At 43.2% G+C, this 16,617-nt stretch overlaps 1 protein-coding gene across 1 annotated transcript in view; it reads left to right on the plus strand.

Moving 5' to 3' along the window:
* The first annotated feature begins 1,526 nt into the window (after positions 1-1,526).
* kiaa1217 (KIAA1217 ortholog) overlaps positions 1,527-16,617 on the plus strand; it is a 165,732-nt gene continuing 150,641 nt past the window's right edge. Inside the window, exon 1 of the mRNA XM_080417701.1 lies at positions 1,527-1,840. Within this exon, the coding sequence (XP_080273827.1) occupies positions 1,771-1,840 (70 nt within the window). The 5' untranslated portion in view covers positions 1,527-1,770. The remainder of the gene's footprint in view (positions 1,841-16,617) is intronic.

The following is a 16,617-nucleotide window of genomic DNA, read 5'->3' on the forward strand; positions in this document are numbered from 1 at the left end:
CCATACCAACTTTGAGTAACAGCCAGTGTTGGCTTGTGTAGTAATGACATTGCTAGTTTTGGCCGCTAGATGTCATACTATGCCTCCCTATGCACCTTTAATAAAATCTCAGAGACCGTTGTTGTATCCCAGTGGTTCTCAACCTTTTAAGCCTGCGACGTCCCCTAAAACATCATATTTGAACTGGGGAGCCCCCTACCCTGAAAAGCACGTGGAATGTAGCAGTTGAGGCATTACATTTTGCTTGACTTGGTTCCACAGATACATATTGTGAAAATAGCAGATCTACAAGCTCACACGGCCTCACTGTGAGCTTGTAGATCGGCTATTTTCAAAAGAAAATCATCTTTCTAATATTATTTGACAATTTGGCCAATGTTTGACCAGTTTTTATAGTATAGTTTGTTGATTACTTTTGATGCAGTAATGGTCTTTTTCTTTTCTTTGTTTTTGAGGTATTAAAAAGGTCTTAAAATTCCTTAAATTGTCACTCACTGTCATGGGGACCCCCCAAAATCACATGCAAAGGTTGAGAGAACCACTGTCCAACTAACTCCGATAATAAATACAATAAAATATATTAGCCGTTACTATTGTGTTCAACTGTCGATTAACATTAATCTGCCAATGTATATTGAATTGAATTAAAAAAAAAGACTGCACATGAGTTTCAGATAGCGTACGTGACGTGTAGGCAGTAGGCCTATATCATACGTTATTCATAATACCCTACACGGTAATTAAAGTTTGTAAACTCAAGACAAGAGCCGCCTCTCTGAATTCTATGGCTTCGTTTGTAGTGGAACTCAATATTAAACGTAGAAGTCAAAGTCAATACCGTATAGTAACACCGTTACTATTGAGATGACGTAACTAACTCTGCAGGGCAACCGGAAGACTCGCCCCAAAACACGCTCACCCCCATTTCTTTGGCGGACCGCTCGCCCCATAGCGGTTCTTGTATTTGTTTTACTGACGTTAAGTTAAGGAATAAGTTTAGGGTTAGGCATAGTTTTACTGAGGTTACGTTTAGGAATAAGGTTAGGTTTTGCCACCATTTTACTGAGGTTACATTTAGCAATATGGTTAGGTTTTGGCACCTATTTTACTGAGGTTATGTTTAGGAATAAAGAATGAGGTTAGGTTTGGGCATAGTTTACTGAGGTTAAGTTTAGGAATAAGGTTAGGTTTGGGCATAGTTTACTGCGGTTACGTTTAGGAATACCAGGTGGCGAGCGTTCCCAGGTCGCCGGAATTGCCCCGCGGCGACTGTGTTTTGGGGCGAGCGTTTTGGTATCCCTCTGCAGTCATGTGGACAGCGAAAAAAGTTGTGAGTTTTTTTTTTAATGCAGGGGTAAAACAAAACATCATAGTGCCTCACCCTGCGAGAATGGCCACATTACATGCTAGGCTACATTGTAACAGGCGTACATACTGGCAGTAGGTGAGCGTCAAACACACAGCCGCAGTACTGGGGGGCTGTGGAGTGAGGACAGCTGCGACTGACTGGCACAGAGTAGGCTAGAGAGAGGGTGAAGGGGAAAGTGAATGACATACGGTCCCCACCACGGTGAGCTGTTTGAGGCGCCGCTTCCCGCTTCCGCCGGGCGTCACACGAGCCGAGGAGACGGTGAGCCCGACGCTACTATATCTCCATCCATCTCTCCACTCTAGAAGTTACTGGATACTTTGAAACTGACTCAACTACCAGCAGCATTACATACAGGCTCGGTTCTTCTGGCTTCTGGAGTGTGTGTGGTGGCATCGACCATGTCGGGACATCGGGTGCAGTTCGCAGATCTTCCACCCAGTGATCGCAAAGGAAGTCCTAGATTACAAAGTAAGGAATTAAATATCACTGACTTACTGGCTGGCCTCCTACTTATTGTTGAGGCTTGAGCTGCTGAATGAGATTGTAACTGTTATCCATTACTCTGATATATAAAAAAAAAACAGAAAATACCCTTTTTTGGACTATTACCACCACTTTGTGTAAATAATTTAAACTGAAGCTGCTTTGTAGAATAAAAAATCTGGCAGGGAAATGTGCTATTAAACAACAGTTTTCTCATACTTTAGGCCTATGTGTAAAAGAAGGCCTATTTTAATTTAGCTGTCACTGTATTTGAGTTCAGTTATAGAGAATGCACTGTTGGTGAGTGGGGACATATGGGCATGGCACATTGATGTGGACTTTCCAAATGAAAACAAACAAACAAAAAACCCAATACATTAGACATGTATTGGGTATCGGTTTTAATGATGACTTCTACATCTTTGTCAGGAAAGTCCTGTCCAGCCCCTGCAATTGAGCCCACTGAATATATCCCTCTTTCAATTAAAGCCTCAGGAATAGGGAGGAGCAGTATTGTCCTGAACGTATTCCTGTTTTTCTCCCTGGACTTAATTAGCTATTCCTCACAAGCTGCTAATTTTTAAATGAACCTATCACTGTCAATATACAGTACACTATAAAACTGCCCAGGTCACTAGGTAGGCTACAGATGTTGCTTGCTTTTTATGTCTGAGCTGCATAGGCATTGTGTGTGAGTTCCATCACCTGCCATACTGTATTGGAATTGGCTTTGTGGTACTTTCTCCTCACAAGCCACTTCATTGAATCTCTAGTTGATGTGAAATATTATTTGAAGTATCAGATGGCTGGTAGCCTATTACTGTTGTGTTCACCTGCTCACTTCATATCTGCTGTCGTGGACACTTGAATTCTCTCTCAGTGATGTGATGTTCTTGAGATGTCTTAAAGGGAAGCCATATCCATTTTCAACATTACTTCTAGTATATATGTGTGGTAGGGCTAACGTTGCATTTGCAGCTGTAACACAGAAGAGTCTTCTCTGCTCGAAAGTTTACTCATTTGATGTCACAGGGGTACAACAATCTGTGAATCCTGACTTTATGGTTTTTAGCCCTCAGTGGCTGTGACATTGTCGTTGTTCACTGTACTTATGGCAAAATAGCTATATTGACTTAAGAAAATATCAATCAGACTGCTGTAATGGAGGCCACAGACAAAACTGGCATGCCCATGAAATGCATCATGGGAATTGTAGGAACAGTGGGAACAGAAATACAAAATAAGACATAAAAGGGAATCTGTCAATATGGATTGTATCATATACCGTATATCGTTGCTTCTATAGACTATGATAATCATCAACAATGAACTGAAATGCACAATGTGAGTGTGTGAGTTCCCTTTAAATCTGTTCTTGACTGCATGCCACAGCCGTCAGAGGATGCAGCACATGGAGTGACTGCATGTGGCTGGCTATTGTGCATTTATTGCACCGGTCGACAGGGGGAAAAGACGTGTTCCTTCTCGCTTAGGAGCTGTGTGACAGTGTCAGGTGGACCTGCTCATGTGGTATGCTTGCAGCGCATGCACTCAGCATGAGACAGCAGATAAACTGAGCTCATCTCCATGGTGATAGCTTGAGACAGGCCATGCGAGGGCAGATAGACGGACACGATGAAGATCACTGCAAATCCTTTAAGAGCTCACATACTCCTGAGTTATGTGACCGTATAACTGTATGTGCAAATTTGAAATATACAGTATGTTAAAATGCTAACTAGTGAATTATATAGCACCTTCCTCCAGTCCAAAGTGCTTTACATTCACCTATTCACACACCGACGGCGGAGGCAACCATGCAAGGCACAAACCTGCTCATTGGAAGCAGTTAGGCTAAGTGTCTTGCTCAAGGACACTTCGACACAAAGCCAGGGGGGAGCCGGGGATCAAAACGGGAAACCTTTTGCTTCAAAGTCAGCCGACTCTACCCGCTGAGCCAGTGTGGCCTGTAGATATGAAAATAGCAGCTGAGAGTTGTGATGCACGAATGAGTGTTTGCGTGTGTCTTCACATGCCCATGAGTGTGCGCATGTTGTTACAAATCAGACAGGGCCAAACTTGGCTTGGGGGAAGCAGATTGAAAAGTGCTGAGGTTGTGAGTAGGCTAGGCCTGGTAGAGCAGAGTTTGGTAGGCTCAGGTTGTGTATAGGTATACAATGGTCTGGTGGGGGGTAAGGACAGAACCGTCTCTTCAGCAGTAAAACTGCATTCTGACTCAGCCAATCCATATCCTGGCGTTCAGAGGAGGGTATAGGGGTCACTCACACGTGCATGTGTGCACACATGGGGACGTACTCTTGTACTGCTTGTGCTATTGTACTTGTGAGGACTTTCAAACTACCCTACATTCATTCTCAAACCTCCAGCCCTAACCTTGACCAACACACCATTACATGCCGTACCTTAACCCTAACCAAACTCTAATTCTAACCCTATCCCCAAACTCAGGACCTAACCTTAACCACATGAACCCTTGCGTCCCTATTCTGGGCTTGTCACACTCATAATAGGCCAACATTCTGCAAAAATAGGCGAACATTTGCAGGAGATAGCAGCTCTACAACCTTGTGACGTGTTGTGTGAGCCTGTAGATAGGCTATTTTCACTGAAGAGATTTGGTTTAGAGGGAAAAAATGGAGTGTGCCAAGGATAGAGCCCTGGGGGATATTCAACATGAGAATATAGGCCAGGGTTTAAGTGGTTAAGCCGGCCTCTTGAAAAGTGAGGCCCAGCTAAATGTTCTCACTTTACATATTTTTATCCTTGTGAGACACTTTGTTCTCACAAAGATAATCAGTACAAGTACACATGAATATGCTCACAAGTTTCATGGCGATCTTCCCTTTATATTTTTAGATACGTATCTTGGAAATCTTGACCTAAGGGTTGCACTAGACTAGAGAAAAGGCAGACCTCCCGGTAACTTGAAGGTGCACAGTAAATTCCATGGCATTCCAACAGGTTGTCTTTGGGACTAACGTGTGATTGACCAGCGTTGGCATTGAACAAGAAATACCTACTTGGGAAGAATGTCAGAGCAGTCACACACTCGTAGTCGTAGCCCTGCTGCAAAAATATAAATTCAATAGAACTGATGAACGCAATGCTGTAGAAATGTTGGTTTTAATGTTCTGAAATTGATTTCCGTTATGAGTATGCAGCTGCTCTCTTTCACTCGTACTACTAGGACTCTCTTCACGAGCCAGCACCTGTTTTCACCCACCCTCATTAATCAGAAAAACAACCCTGCCACACAGAAGCACTGATACACCTGTACACAGTTGACATAACTTAATACCAAAAATACATTGATTCTCAAGACTCAACACTCAGCTCGAGTGTTTTCCATGTTGTTTTTTGACCACTGTGCCCGTTATCGCTTGCCAGCTCTCATTTGTTCAGGATGTCCTCAAGAGACTTTAAACATTGCCGTCTACTATCTCACAAGCAGTATCTAGTCGACTGCTCTGGGGAAAGGGCAAATACTGCGTTGGAATGATAATGACAGAAATGTGTTTCCTTTACCAGCACAGGAATGCAGACAGAGACGGTGCCACTGTCAAGCTTGAGAAAGCAGCAGTTGGTTATGTCTCATGCAGTAACGCCTTCATTATTACTTTTGATACCATGACCAACAAATTGGATAGCAGTGACGGTCAATTTATAATGACGTCCTCCAGTCTTTTCAGTGGTGGTGCAGTATGACAGTGATTCTCAACCTGTGGGTCGGGATCCCCCTGGGGGTCCCCACATGATTGGGGGGGGGGGGGGGTGAAGTGACAATTTAAGGACTTTTAATACCTAAAAAGGTGGAAAAGACCATGTCTGCATCAAAAGTAGTCAACAAACTATACTATAAATTGTCAAATAATATAAGAAAGAGGCAACAATTGTGAAAATAGCCGATCTACAAGCTCACAATGCGAGGCGTTTGTAGATCTGCTATTTTCACAATATTTATCTGTGGAACCGAGTCAAACAAAATGTAATGCCAACTCCTACAATTCTTGTGCTTGTCAGGGTGGGGGGTCCCAGTTGGGGGGTTGTGGCCTGAAAAGGTTGAGAACCAATGATCTAAACATAACAGAGTCACTCCTGTCTTTTCAGTGGTGGTGCAGTATGACATACTCTGTTAAGCTGTCTGTCCCTGTGAGGAAGCTGATCCCACTGGATAGCCACTTAGAAATGGCAAAGTCCTCCAGAGATGCCAAACAGCTGTTTTCACAGTGGATTTAAAAGCCCCGTCCCTTAAGTGCTCTTAAGTTATTCACAGCGTAAAGCAGTGAGGTTTAAGGGTACAATACTGTGGCCTCTTCTGCCCAGGAGGAATATGCCGGTGTTTTTTTGTCACCAGTAATTGGGGACATTAGTCTGAGATTGAAGACAATAACCGTAATTTTAAAGCACAAATGTCCACTGTATCCTATGACCTTTTCTTATGCAGATTGGCCTGCATCATAATAATATATACTGTGTTACATGTTAGAAAGATATGATAGATGTTACCAATTTTGTCCACGCTGACTTGTCATTACTAAAAGCTTCCTTTCTATGGGTTAGGTTTCGTGAAACCATCATCTGTTCCATTAGCAGCTGTCAGTGTAGAAGCATTTCTTCTTCTTCTTTGACTTCTCCTCTTTGTTAATTTTCTTCTTCTCCTTCTTCAAATTCTTCTTCTTTCGGCTATTTCCCATCAGGGGTCACCACAGCGGATCATCTGTTTCCATCTGCTTCTGTCCTCTTCGTCCTCCTCGGCCACTCCAGCCACCTGCATGTCACCTCTCTCATCGCACCCATAAACCTCGTCTTTGGCCTTCCTCTTGTGTCTGACGGTCCAGATGCTCACGGTCACAGACACTGGTGCAAAAACGTATATACATTCAAGTGTTGCTGGCAAGATTTAATGAAGTCTTCAACTCCATTAATACATTACAAGGTTTTTAATATCTCCCTCACATTCGTCCTCCCATTGTGTGCTAGCTCATTAGGAGTTATACATCTGCTGTTGCCTGTCTGACAAATTTAAATCTGTTTGGAGCCTATTTTGGGGAAAACTAAATTAACATTTGTTTTGACTGTTGGCATTTGAATCCAGTCTTCAAGTATTCATTAGAGAGGTGAGAGCACACGTTAAGGTCATTGCTGCCAGAGAAATACCCAGGATGGTATTTGATTATGAAAATGAGTGGTGATATTTTCACAGAGATTTAAGAGTGTAGCAGCAAGGGTACATCACACGGTATATATTTGACCCGGGATAGTTCTGGCTGTTATTCCACTCCTCTCCGGTTGAATGGTTTTGACCGGACTTGATGGATTATCCATCCTCTACTGTGATTTGATGATGGGATAACAGTGGAATGTGGAAAGCAACCAGATGTTGCATTCATTCTTTTCTTCACTTTCCTAATTGACTCCCAGTTGTGGGTTTCATCTTCAAGAGATTCTTATGAGAAAAAGTATCCGTAGTTTAGTTTCTCAGGTCTGCTTTTGAAGTTAGTGAGTGCGTGAAGTCACAGCCCCAACCATTTAATCACAGCGCGTGGTAGAGTTACTGAGAATGATGAGGTAATGAAGTTCACCTGTTCAGCGGCAACAGATGACCCATCGACCTCTCAACACTAGCTGTTTTGATGATGCTTATTGGCTCGCTACCCACAGACACCATTGGTCCTATCGCTCTTTCTTATTGCCCGTTTGTTGCCCGTGGACTCTTAGCTTAGGAGTAAACAAACATCTTTATCATGTTAATAGTCATATGCAGTCTGGAGGGAGCTGAGGACTGATGAAATAATACCCATAATAATGTAGGCTATACTGAATAAAGTGTGTCTGAGTTTCAGTCGTGGAAAGTAACTGTACTTAAGTACAATACTTTACTGGAGTATGCCAATACTTTTGTACTCAAGTATATTTTGAATACCAGGCTTTTACTTGTAACAAAGTATTTCTACATTGTGGTATTGATGCTTTTACTAAAGTAAAAAAATTTAGCACTTCTTCCACCACTGCTGAGTTACCAACACAGTTTGTCATTCCTCCGCCCTGAGCTGTACAAATAGCCAAGCTTTTCTATAGGCGATTAGAGACAATCTGGCCATACGTCTGCTCTGTAGGGATGCAGTGTGTAATAATTCTGGGCATGCTCTCCCCAAGCACTGATGCCAGCCCCAATGACGGTTGTTGTGGGGAACAAGATGAATACACAGATGGATGAGAAGTCAAATGGGCTCCCCTTTACAGTTGCAGGCGAGGTCATGTTCAAATGAGCGTGTCAAATACTCTAGATACGTATGTCTAGGAGAGAATGGCTTTATAGATTTGCGCATGTGAGTGTGTGTGTGTGTGTATGTGTGTGCATTTCGGGGCATATGACCACACAGCTTAGTTATGCTTAATGCTTATCTTTGAACTTTAAATGGACAACAGCGAGTGTTCTATTTGCCCAGTTTAATGTGAAATTAATTCAGAATACAAATCCAACAAAGGATTTGGATCACAGCCCAGGATTATGTTTAATTGCGCTACAAAAACACTTGCAAAACACACAGGCATTCATATCTCTCTCTGTGTTTGCATAGTCCTCTCAGTATCACCCCACATAAGTGCTGGTGTTTTATCTATATTATCATGGCAAAGGAGGCATGAAAATATAAGTTATAACAGCGGAGCAGGGCTGTGTTTGCTGTGTTATACACAGTCTGTGAATAATTAAACACTTTTGTTAGACAATTGCCCTCATAACTGTGCACATTATCCAGGCATTAACTTGAATTGATTTTCCTTCACTCTGCTCCACACGAGGTATATGACACTACTCATTTAGCATTCCAGACATTTTGCCACAGAATCTAATTTGATGACTGAGCTTGTGGATGGGATAGGCATGCACTCCCAGTCAATAACCACAAGCCACTGGTGTCAGTGTGATAAATAGGAGGTTTAGAGTCAGGGATACAAGTGGGAGTTTTACAAGTAGAGAGGATAGCAGTCTTTGGGCGGGGTCATAACATAAGGAGTTGATGGAGGAAGTTACAGTACAGAAACTGCTGAGACGTTCTTATTTATCTTGTACAGTTGATTCTCCCTTCTTACCTTCCTCTCGCCAGTGGTGGAAAAAGTACTCACATCTTTTACTTAAGTAAAAGTATCAATGCTGCAATGTAGAAATACTCTGTTACAAGTGAAAGTCCGGAATTCAAAATGTACTTACAGTAAGTACAAAAGTATTGGTATCAAAATATACTTAAAGTACCAAAAGTAAAAGTACTCTTTATGCAGAATGTCCCGTTTCACAAGGTAATATGTATAAAATGTATTAAAATCTTTTGAAAATAGCCGATCTACAAGCTCACAACGCAGTTCATTGCGACGCATTGTGTACTTGTAGATCGGCTATTTTCAAATAGCCAAAGTTTAAATAGGGCTGAAGAGGTTAATGTATGTTTTGTAATAGAGTAGAAGTAAAAGTACTGAAAATTGGAAACACTCCAGTATAGTAAAAATACCTCAAAACTGTACCTAAGTACAGTACTTGAGTAAATATACTTAGTTACTTTACTCCACTGCCTGCGTGTGTGTTTGTTCAGCTAATCTCCGGCTCCGTTGGATCAGATCGGGATGATTCCCGTTTTGGCCTATAACTCTGGATTCCGAACATTGCTGGCCCACAATAACCTACCTGGCCTGGCGGAGACCTGTGCTCGGAGGAGCACTTTTTCTAGTTTATATTTGTTTTACTTTATCAGCAATGTTCTGCGTGTGTGAAAAGAGGAAACAAATGTGGAATATTTGTTGTGTGCTCAACAAACCCACTTATTTCGCCTCCCTGTGGCTGTTCAGGCCAGCTTTCAGTTGTTAGATTAATCCAGTGGACTACTGGAAAGTCCATAATATACCAGCGTGCCAAGAAGCCTAATGTTAAGTAGCTGGCATCAGCAAGTGGCTGTTGTGCTTATGATCCAAACCAGGCACATCATTTCAAAGCGGGCTCTTTTTAAATATGAGTCACTTATAATATATCAGGCCACCTACAGTATCTATCTATATGCAGTCATATTCCCTATGACGTGGGAAGGATGCTTTCCTATTGGACTGAATAAGGAGCTTAGAAACCTTGTTCTATTGAAAATATTGGACATCGGATCAATGTGATGATGTCTGTAAGATACTGGCTATTATCTATGCCAAGGATGTCAAACCAATTTTCAGTCATGATGGGCTGGACTGGGTAACCTGAGTTCATGCGAGCATTTTATTTTTACCCCAACCTGCTCTTACATGTCTCATTCCCTGCTATTCTACAAAATGTTTCACTTCATGAATTCTGTTTAGAAGAAGATTGCATAGTCACTCTCTCTCTCTCTCTCTCACACACACACACACACACACACACACACACACACACACACACACACACACACACACACACACACACACACACACACACACACACATTATTGATGCACAACATGAGCACTTACTCCCTTACTCCCACACTCTGAAGACGACAGAGGTCTGCAAAGATGATGGCTTTGGTTAAAATGCGTTTGATGTTCCTGCTCGGTTTTGATTCATGCCGTCTGTGTCACTAACAAGCGCCTGTTCGCAATGAATGAAACAATTAGTTGACAATTTTAATGTTTTGTTTTGACTAAGCACAATGCCCTGAGTTATGTCCTGTTTTGGCCTCCTTAGTTCACAATCACAGCGTCAACTTATTCACACCCACACACCAGTGCAAAGACAGCGTATTATTAAGAACTGTGTGGTTCGGAACCACAGAGCAAATACTTGCAACTGACTGATGCAATGACAAACAGATGTATTTGTAGGAGAGAGAGAGAGACAGACAGACAGAGAGAGAGAGAAAGAGAGTGAAAGAGAGAGTTTGTGCTCATGTTCATGTGTTTGTTTGTTTTGTGCCCATGTGCATGCCTATTCGTCTTTCACACTCCCTTTTTGGGGTCAGGTCTCAGCGCTACCACAATGAGGCAGGAATTAAACAGTGATGTTATTCAGACCTGCTGTGTCTATGGTATTAACTCCTCCCGTCATCTCCCTGTGTTATTGTGACCTGAGTCTACCCAGCTGTATAGGGGCAGACCACCGTGGTGGAGTTTCCCCCGGCGTTGAGCGTTCATCTATCGTTTAAACTCTCACAGAGCACTTAACACTTAACTTGGCTCTTTTTTTCTCACTCCTTTTGCTCTAGTCTAGAGAACTGCGGATTATTGAATTTGTATATACTTGACGCGTTCCTTATGGTTCCTTTTGGAGCAAAGCACCTCTGCAGCACATTCTCCACCAAACACTTATGTTCTGTACAGTTTACGATCGAAATCATTCAATGCCGCTGTTTCCTGTGTTCCCCACCGCCTCTTCTCCAGGTTCATGGGGTTCTCCCTACGGGGCAATAGATTCCCTTTATGCCAGTGATGCTCTCCCGAATGCTGTGAGGTTGGTGAAATGGATCATCTCCTCTACCTCCGCCCACAGCTGTTAGTTATCATTCTCGCCCCGCCCACCCCATCCCATTTTCCCCCCTTCCACCAGTAAGCTTATTCAGCTATTGGCCTATTGCTGAGGTGAAGGAGAACTTTGCTCAAACTTTCCACTGACCTACAGGACCTTAAATACCCCGCCCCCCACCAACAGCTCCGGAGTCACTGGAGCCGTTGAGCCTGCCACAGTCAGAACTTGACACTGAACTGCCCTCTGGAGCTTTAATATGATGGGGATTGAGGGTGCCTCTGACTGATAGAGGATTGTGGATGGTCTTTGATGTTCTCTTTGCTTCTTAATGAGGATCAGCCCTCCTGACCAACGTCCCCCTTCCTTTCTCCCCAATATGGGGCTGTTATGAATTGGCTGGTGGCCACACGAAGGGCCAGCGCCACCTCACCTTTCTCTTTTTCCTCCCCATCTTTCCTTCTTGCTTTAATCAGTCTCGGCAGCACAGGCTCCCGGTGTGAATTCATCGGATCTTTTAAAGCACTGGTTCTTAACGTGGGCTCCATGGATCCCCAGGTGTTCTTGAACAGTTACAGGTCTGTAACTCTGAGAGTGTTCAAACTGAGGTTCAGTTAAAATAACTCGCAGGATTTTACAGTGTAGATTTGGGTCTCAAAGATAAAAAAATCTTATCAGACTGGGGGGCCCTTTAAATTCCAATGGTTGAGAATCATTTGTTTTAAAGAGATCTTGGCCCAGATGGATCAGGCCTGTGAAGTGATCTCCTCCTGAAGTCCTTTCATCAGCACCTTGGGGAGGCAGGCCGGTGTGGTCAGAGGGGGGTCGGGGGGGCGAGTGAGCCGCGACACAGGAAAGGCTCCGCGGGAGGGGGTCCCGACTCCGGGCCTACACAGAAACACGTGTGTACACAAACCTGTGACACAACTAAAGCGCCGCAGGATGGAGAGAGGGGGGAAGATGTCGAATGAGGGTGGGCGGGCGAGGGGGCGGGGGTGACGGGCCGTCTAGCCCCCTGACCTCGGATTTGAAATTGAAGGCCAATCAAAAACATGTGTGGCCCGTGGCCTATAGCGAGGTCGCTTTTCCTGTTGAAAAGACACATTTGATGGATGAACTCGTGGAAACAAAGAACCACTGTACTGTCACTCCACTGTGCAGCCTGTGTGGAGAATTTACTTCCTGTAAACAAGGCATGGCGGAATCCTGGCGGATGTGATTGATTCGTGTCTGTCTCGGGCAGACATGCAGTTGTCTATCATCGGGTTAGAAAATCCATGTCTTGTACACAGTGTGGCCTGGAATTGAAGAGACAGATGCTCCTTTATGTGAATGTACTGTATACTAAAGCAGTGGTGCTCAAAGTGGGGTCCAGGAGCAGTCCTTGAGGGGGTTCCAGAGGGTCCCCAGCTAAATGAATTAATATAGCATCAAAATCTGTTTAACCCTATAAAAATCAGCTATTAAAAAGAAAATCCTGATTTTTTTCCCCCCATTTTTCTTTCAAATGTTAAATATTTTGGAAACATTTTCACAACATAAATCTTCTCTGGTACAAAATATTTTCAGATTGGGGTCTTCAGCCAAATACATATTAATTTGAGGGTCCTTGACATGAAAAAGTTTGAGAACCACTCTACTAAACAATCAGTCAAATTAGACATCAAATTAGACAGACGTGATTTTCTCTCTTTTCTTTGGGCAGGCTATTTTAGGAGTAATTAATAACAATTAGTCTCAAGTTGATACCATACCCCACAGAGACACTGGACCGTTCCATTCATATTATCGTTGCAGAAGGACACCATAAAGATCTCGGTTAACTGTGCCTTTGGATTATATGGCCCATGGCTTAATGGGGAAAAGTGAAGCAAAAGTATCCCTATCTCTCATTTTCAGCCCGGGCCCTTAAAAGAGCCACTTCATATCCCACCTGAACAACCTTTCCCTGAGTCCTTCCATCCATCCCTACCTCCCTTCCCCCTCACTATTAGCTAGTGGTGGTGAGGGCCGACTCACACGGAGCCTTTAATAGCTTTTTTGCCAACTCTGATTTAATTTTCCACCATGCCTATTTCTAGCTTCATCTTTACTGCCCTTCTGATACTTTCGCTACACGTCCCCTGCCTTTCTGTGTGTGTGTGTGTGTGTGTGTGCGTGTGCGTGTGTGTGCGCCCCTGCCTCCCTGTCTGTGTGTGCATAGTATGTTAGCTCTGATGCTGATCTTATCTCAATGCTGTGTTTGGCCCATGCCCTGGTGCCTCTGTGCTGTTGGGTCAGCAGATCTCAGCTGCTGACTGAAGACTTGTGTGCATATGTGTGTGTGTGTGTGTGTGTGTGTGTGCATGTGAGAAGTATGTGTGTGTGTGGGTTATGCACGCGTGGTTTTGTGGGACAGGATGTGTCCCTCCCGTTGTTTTGTGACATGGATGCTGATGTTGGCTGTCACTGGGGTTTAGGCCGTGTGTCCCTCTCTCACTGATGCAGCCCATCCTTCTCTTCTCTCTTCACATACGCAGAGAACACACTGTCAAACTCTCAGGTCCACTTTTACACTCTCAGAGTTGAATGAACACTGAGGAGGATCTCACTGCATTGCAGTGTCCACTGGACCGTTCACTTTGTGTGTGTTGGTATGTGTATAATCTCTCTATGTCCTCTATCACAGTGGTTCTCACTGTGATCCCTTTTCTTGGCAAGGACCCACAAATTGAATGCATTTGGCTGTGGACCCACATCCGAAACTATTTAGTGCCAGGGACCCCCATACAAGATTTGTGTTGTTAAAATGTTTCCAAAAATATTCCAAATGTTTCAATATTTTTTGAAAATGGCTCGTGACACGTTGCTAGCTTGCAGATCTGCTATTTTCAAATAACTATATACTGTAGGGTTCACGTGGTTCAACTGCCATAATTATGAACAATCTGTGCTGTGGACACCCTGGAACCCCCTCAAGGGCCCCTGGGGGCCCCCGGACCCCACTTTGAGAACCGCACTGTCCTATCGGCTTCTGTTCAAGTCTTATCTCGGCACATGTAGCTCTCAATTCTCCTCTCTCTGCATTTCTCTTCGTCCTGTCCTCTTGTGTCCTCGTTCCTGTCAATCCTCCCCTCCCTGCATCTCCAATCTGCCTTTCTTCTTGTCTTTCTCTCCTGATTGAATGTACTGTCTGTCATATCCGCACCCACCACCACCACCGCCCCCACCACCACCACCTCCACTGTGACACATTTTCATGTACCCACCGTCACTAGTGCTGATATTATCCCAGTGGTGGAAAGTACTTTTATTCAAGTACCATACTCAAGTACAGTTTTGAAGTTATTTTACCTGACTTAAGTATTTACATTTTGGGGTAATGTATACCTCGGCTCCACTACATCTCACGGGCAAATAGTGTACCTTTTGTTTTTCGCTGCAATTATTTGCAAACTTTAATTACTAGTTACCTTTCAGATTTAGATTATTATTACAAAAATGATTTTTTTATAAGAAAATGTGAAATGGTACATGCATAATGAGCACTTTTACTTTTTGAAGCCTTTTACTCAAGTAACATTTTGAATTGATTGAATACTTTATTAACAGTTTGCAAAAAAAAAGCACAGAAAGTACAGTTTAATGCAAATACAATGCTAAAAGGATTGAACCCAAGAAAGCACTATGGCTTGTTTCCATTGGGGTCCTGTGTATTCAATTCATAGAATTGAATACTGGCCTTTTACTTTCTATATTGTGATATTGCTCCTTTTACTTGAGTAAAAAAATCTGAGTATTTCTTCCACCACTGTGCCACCCCTGCTACTTAAGGGGGGGAAAAAAGAAGGAGAAATGCTCACATCCAAATCACAGCTATTCATGCAATCATTTCCACTCTCTTGCTGCAAGACTGGAAGAGGGCAGAGATGCTCACCTGGGCATGAATAAAGAGTCACGGTAATGAAGATCTATATAGTGATCGGTGCATGGCTGGCTAGCTCAATCTATCTTCTCCACACGGATGTAGGTTGTAGAGATTATGCCCCAGCATTGGAGTTAATTATTAGCTTTAATGGACCCTGTCAAGTGTCTCTAGGATGAAGGGGAGCGTCCACGGGCAATGGGGGTATTTAGCCTGATTAAACCAGTATTAGGTTCCGTATGAGTCTCTCCACACCGTGACTTATGGTTACGCGTTGTTAACGGCTGTAAAATTCTCACACCATATGTTCCATATATATTTCAACCCCTGAGTGATTTATGAAAGTGCTTCTCAAACTGGGGTCCTTGAGGAGTTACAGGTCTCAGGTCTGTAACTCTGAGAGTGTACGAAATGGAATTCCATTTGTACACTCTCAGAGTTAGGATTGTATAGTGAAGATTATTAGGGTCCCAGAGATAGAAAAATGCATCAAATGGCCTTGGCCTCATGCATATCACACTGGAGGGTCCTTGAAATCAAAAAGTCTGAGAACCACTGATTTATGGCATACATTGGAGCCATATACGGTTCGGCGTGTCTGCGACGTTTAGGGGAATGACATGCATGGAGGAAAGTATGCAAATGTATGTCTATGACTGTGATAATGTGTCATTTGAAAACCGCCGGCTTGATTTAGTGGCTGACACCATGAGATCTTCAGATGGAAATCCAGTCTCCTGCCAAGCCATTGTACGTTTGCAGATGCAAAACAATGACACACAGACACAGCCAGCCACACACACACAAAAAAATGGTGCGTGCGAAACACCGCCAGATGATTCACAATCCGCATGGGAGTGCTTACCCGAATGGCATTTTCATATGTTAAAAGGTCAGGACTGAAACTGACGTTTTTTAACCCATTAAAACCGGGAAAGCATCGGTGTCATTTTAGATGTTCGATTTTTAACCGCTTTAACTATTATCTAATACTTTGTCTATTCAAAAATAGCAGATCTACAAGTTCATAGCGTGGCACGAAGTGACGCGCTATGAACTTGTATATCTGCTATTTTTGAATAAGAAAAATCTTGAAAATGTGTGCAAATCTTTGAATATATATATTCTTAAAGTGAGCATTTTTAACTCAGATCTATGCTTCTGGGGGTCCCTGGAACAAAATATTTTGAGATGCGAGTCCGCGGCCAAATACATTTGGCATTTGTAGAATCGGGGGCCTCAGGTCATAATGGGTTAAAGCCATGCAGCGGTACATTATGGATGGTCTTTCTACACAGCCTCTGTGCTGCTACAGGGAGCCATCAATATGAAACGCTACTCCACAGGTACAGGAGTCTCTGGCCCC

This window comes from Gymnoscopelus braueri (assembly GCF_963280865.1).
Source record: "Gymnoscopelus braueri genome assembly, chromosome: 21".
Classification (NCBI taxonomy): domain Eukaryota; kingdom Metazoa; phylum Chordata; class Actinopteri; order Myctophiformes; family Myctophidae; genus Gymnoscopelus; species Gymnoscopelus braueri.